This window comes from Citrus clementina, unplaced genomic scaffold (assembly GCF_000493195.1).
Source record: "Citrus clementina cultivar Clemenules unplaced genomic scaffold, Citrus_clementina_v1.0 scaffold_8, whole genome shotgun sequence".
Classification (NCBI taxonomy): Eukaryota; Viridiplantae; Streptophyta; class Magnoliopsida; order Sapindales; family Rutaceae; genus Citrus; species Citrus x clementina.
In genome coordinates, this window is record NW_006262022.1 from 247,754 (window position 1) to 252,911 (window position 5,158).

The 5,158-nt window shown below is 38.1% G+C and overlaps 1 protein-coding gene across 1 annotated transcript in view; it reads left to right on the top strand.

Annotated features, from left to right (window-relative positions):
• Positions 1-1,465: 1,465 nt before the first annotated feature.
• Positions 1,466-5,158, top strand: part of LOC18033752 (Niemann-Pick C1 protein) — a 14,014-nt gene continuing 10,321 nt past the window's right edge. Inside the window, 13 exon segments of the mRNA XM_006422369.2 lie at positions 1,466-1,735; positions 2,035-2,105; positions 2,315-2,414; positions 2,486-2,593; positions 2,768-2,852; positions 2,855-2,883; positions 3,084-3,234; positions 3,420-3,667; positions 3,807-3,977; positions 4,397-4,473; positions 4,543-4,660; positions 4,883-4,966; positions 5,092-5,157. Coding sequence (XP_006422432.2) covers positions 1,691-1,735; positions 2,035-2,105; positions 2,315-2,414; positions 2,486-2,593; positions 2,768-2,852; positions 2,855-2,883; positions 3,084-3,234; positions 3,420-3,667; positions 3,807-3,977; positions 4,397-4,473; positions 4,543-4,660; positions 4,883-4,966; positions 5,092-5,157 — 1,353 coding nt within the window. The 5' untranslated portion in view covers positions 1,466-1,690.

A 5,158-nucleotide genomic window follows, 5' to 3' on the forward strand; every position in this document is an offset into this window, starting at 1 on the left:
CCCTCAGAGTCACGGAATCGTTAAGCCTCATATCACTCCCTTGTGCACTACTTCCTCCTGTCTCCATTGCTTTTCACTTGCTTCACTCCTCTTCTTGCTATCAACAGAAGCTTTTTGCTCAGCTCCCCACAGACGGCGCCAAAATGTTGATGCGAGATTCTGGTTCTCCTCGTTCTACTACCAGGCTCTCTGCTCGATCAACTTCACCACGACCAGGAGGTCTCCTCGTAAGGCTTCTTCTCCAGAGGTTCCTGCGCACACAGACAAGTCAGAGTACGCCGGTTGTTTTCCCGGCGCAAACCCTCCGACGCTCAAGTCAGATATGAAGGTTCGGGGAACGCTTGCCACAGATCTTATGGCTTTTTCGTAGTTTTCTCTTCTTTAGAATTTCTTTAGCTCTCTTCTAATCTCAAAATTGCTAACCCTTTTACCTTCGTTGGCTACCTTTTTATAGGCTTCCTCTGAATCCCAGTTTTCCGCAGCCTACGTCCGTTGTCCTCCCACCTCTCGAACGTGGATTCCCCATTTCCGTAGTCATGGGTGGTTGCGTGGCCTTCGTGCCTAGATTCTCGGGCTAGAGAGCATGCCTTGCCAACTGTCGTTGACCGGGTCTCCTCGAATCAACCCTTAGCAAGAATACAGCAGGAATGGCTTTATGTTTATTGCAGGAAATTGGCCTCGCGGATGACGTGTTTCCTGGTGACTTCCTGGTCGAGGTGACCAATAACATCCTGGTTGAGGTGATGTGCTGGAGGTCACCACATATTTTTCTGATCGAGATGATCTGCTCAACCATTTGCTCACTTTTACTTTGAGGAGAGCACGATAATGTATGAGAAAACACCTTTATCTTGGCCACCCTATTTCATTCCCTAAACAGAATATTCATAATACATATGAATTTATATGAATTTTATGGTAGGCTAGTAACAAATAACTTATTTTGAAAAATAAATATATGGATTCTTAAATGAAATTCACTAATAAAAGAGGCCGAATGTTTGAATATCTATTTTTATATCTTGCAGATTCAATTGTCATTTCTTAAAAAATGAGAGATTATCTATTAACAGTGATGATAAATATTTCAAATATTTCGTTCTAAATTCATTCTAAATGATGGGGTATTTATTAAGTGGACGATAATTTTTTATAAGATTTAAGTAAATTAATTATATCATCTCACCAATTAATCTAAAAATACTACTACATTATCTGAGATAATTTTTAAAATAAAAATTTAAGATACGTAGCATTAATTTGCGTATCAATTCGGTATATCTTAGGATGTCATTGGGTTTTATGGGCAATCCGGTGATACCGAAGGACTGTTTACATGACTGAAACGGCATTGCAAATTACGTTTTGGTGAAATACACAGAAACGAAGCGTTTAGTAACTTTATTTCTTCACTTTCAGGTAATTGACGAAAAGTTAGATTAAGCCAATGACAGAATGACTTATCATCATTCTTTACGTTGCGTGTCGTTTCCTTATAACTCGTAATTCATTAACCGCTCTGCTCGACGGAAAGTCAAAAAGAAGCGAAAAACAGTGACTCACTGAGTTGACTCGTGTAGAGTCACTTACCCACTAAGCTTCATTTTTTTCAATTTCTCTGCAACTAAGCAGACCCACCAACAAGACTAAAAAAACTAAACTTTGTTTCTCTAATCAGAAAAAAAAAAAAATGGCTTCCTTTCTTGGTTTCTTCACTTATATTACTATTTTTCAGGCAAGAACAAGTTTTCATTTTTGAGTCATTTACAGTGTTGATTACATAAAATGTTCATTTGCTTCGTTGTATGTAACGTGTTAAAAAGGAGTTACTTCTATACTTATTGAATGTTGATTGTGTATGAATGTGACAGCTGAATTATTTGTTTTGTCAAGTAAATAATCAATTTTGACGCTTTTGTGTGTAATGTTTTATAGGGTGAATTGAGGTGAATTATGCATCTGGTCAATTTCCCAGTTCCATTGAATGTTGTTGTGTTATTGAACTGATATATGTATATTTTTTTTGGGTCTTAGGTTATTCTTCTTGCATGTTTAGTGACTGCAGAGAAGACTGATACCCTTTTAATCAAGGATGTCACTTCTAGGTAAGGCCACTTTACTTTCAAACTCAAGTTGTGTAATTCTGTTTGTTCCGATTAATGTGTTGTCATCATTGGTTTTGATTTCTTATTAATGATATCTTGTTGAGCTGCAATGGTGGGCCTTAGCAAATGATAACTTGTGAATTTGTGTAAGAAGTTTGAGGTTCCCTCTCTTCTCTCATTTGTGGGATTGCTTCATTCTTGCTGGTCAGTGAAAGGCATTCTAAAGAATATTGTGCAATGTACGACATATGCGGAGAAAGGAGTGATGGAAAAGTTCTAAATTGCCCTTATGGTTCCCCTTCCGTGAAGGTACATGTACTCTTGCTAGATACCTGCTGCATTATGAGAGGTCTTACAACTCGCGGTGTATGTTTTTGCAGCCTGATGAGCTGTTTTCTGCCAAAATCGAAAGCTTGTGTCCATCAATAAGTGGGAATGTTTGTTGTACAGAGACTCAATTTGAAACACTGAGGGCACAGGTTCAACAGGTTAGAATGCTTTATGTAGTTCCAATCCTTGTGTGTTTATGCTATGCTGAATGGCTTCAATTAGGCCATGTTTAGGTCTGAACATAGTACATGTTTCTTGTTTTGTATCATTGTTCGTCTGATTTTTTTATAGGTGATGTGTTTATATGGGCTAACTTATGTAATCTATTGCAGGCTATACCTTTCCTTGTGGGTTGTCCAGCATGCTTGAGGAACTTTTTGAACTTATTTTGTGAGCTCTCATGCTCTCCTAATCAAAGCCAATCATCAATGTGACTTCTGTCTCAGAGGTGAGGCCATAATGCCTTTCAGAGCTTGTTTTGTAATGAGTACCCTGTAAGTTTAATCACTTCACAGTTACTTACAGGCTTATATTTCTACTTAGGTATGCTTACAGGAGTTTTATCAGTATTGCCAGCTTCTTTATAATGCGAGTCCAATTATATTTGGCATTTCAATGTAACAGTGTTGTCAGTATTGTTCTTTTCAGGTTAATGGCAATTTGACTGTGGATGGTATTGACTATTATGTAACCAGTACTTTTGGAGAAGAGCTTTATAACTCCTGTAAGGATGTAAAGTTTGGGACTATGAACACTCGGGCCATAGATTTCATTGGTGCTGGTGCTAAAAGCTTTAAAGGTGATTTGCTGTGTCAATATCCTCTGCACAAAATTGCTCAATATGCGACATCTTTGATATGAACGTGGTTGTTTTTTGTATTTTCCATTTTTTTGGCAAATTGTCATGGTCATCCCTGTTTGTAATGAGAAATTGTTTGGCTTCTCTAAGTCTTAATCTTTTTGTTTTATTATTGTTTTTACTAGAGTGGTTTGCTTTTATCGGTCAGAAAGCACCTCCTGGATTTCCTGGTTCTCCATATGCCATAAACTTTAAGTTAAGCATTCCTGAGTCATCAGGATTGGAGCTTATGAATGTATCCACGTACTCATGTGGCGACACCTCCCTGGGCTGCTCCTGTGGTGACTGTCCTTTGTCACCTATGTGCTCTAGTTCTGAACCTCCTTCTCCCCCAAGGAAAGAAGCCTGCACAATTAGAATTGGGTCTCTTAAGGTTGGAAATGATGCAGATATAACAATAAATTTTCTTTTGGCTTTTCTTCTCTTGATGGTTGACTGGTTGGCTTTGATTTCACAATGTTGATGACTAAGATGTGTATCATTTACTAGGTGGTATTGTCTGATGTTTGTAGGTTAAATGTGTTGAACTTTCGTTAGTGATTGCGTATGTTGTTTTGATTTCTACATTTTTTGGATGGGCTCTGTTTCAACGGACAAGAGAAAGGAGGATACCGCCATCTAGTGTTGAGCCATTGATAAAGTCCACAAGTGACAGTGGACCTGATTCTGGTATCATGGAGGAGGTAAAAGTATATTTATGTTACTAGTTTACTATCTTATGTTCTTTCCCACTTCCGATAAGATTGGCTTGACGTTCTAGAGTATTTTGCATTTTTCAGTGTTAAGTAAAATAAGTACTTGTTGGAGCTTCTCTGATATTCCTTTCTTTGCTCTGACAGTCATGGTTCATTTAGCTATTTGGTACAGTGAGTATTGTATAGTTGTACTGACATTTGACCTTCCCTGAAAGGTGGTTAAACTTGAGCTAATATTGTGTAAAATGCTTTTCTTCTTCTTCATATATTTTTTTTGTCTGCATCCTCTTGTTTCTATATCTGTTTGGAATTACAATTTTGTACCTGGTGTTAATCTGTGCTTCTTACATTCCATCATATGTGCTTTTTAAGGCTTAGTTGAGTGGTATGTCTTGTGCCATGAATAGGTAAATGCAAGGGATCTTCTACCGACCGAGGGGGGCGGGCTTTCTGTTGTTCAAGGATACATGTTGAGCTTTTACAGGTCAATCACAAGACTGTTACTTGTGTTGTCTATAGTATATGCTGAACAAATTTTGATGTTTTTGTGCAGGACTTATGGAAGATGGGTTGCTGCGAATCCTGCTTTTGTGCTCTGTATGTCGTTAGCAATTGCTTTTGTGCTTTGTTTAGGGGTAATTCGTTTCAAGGTGGAGACGCGGCCAGAGAAGGTATGATATTGGCATCTCTGTAACCTTTTGGGTTATGTGCAAGAGATTTGTCTCTTAAATTCACCAACTATTTGCTAATTGCTACAATCAGTTGATATAAGTGCATGAGCCTTATAAAGTGCAGCAATTATAATTGTGTTCCTTCGGCACTCACCATTCATTGTGCATGGCTGGTAGTGTTTTCCTTTCCTCTTTACTTTTCTGACAGATGTATCTATATAGTTGTGGGTAGGTCCTGGGAGTAGGGCAGCGGGAGAGAAACAATTTTTTGACAGCCACCTTGCTCCCTTCTACAGAATTGAACAGGTTGTTTCCTTGTTTCTCTTCTTTATCTTTATCTACAGATTTATCATAATAGCTGTTGCCTGATGATTTGTTTGCTTAGTAATGGTAATGCTAAATTTTTGCCACTTGTTATTTCCATAATTCAGCTAATATTAGCGACCTTACCTGATCCAAAGAATGGCAAGCAACCCAGTATTATCACAGAGGATAACT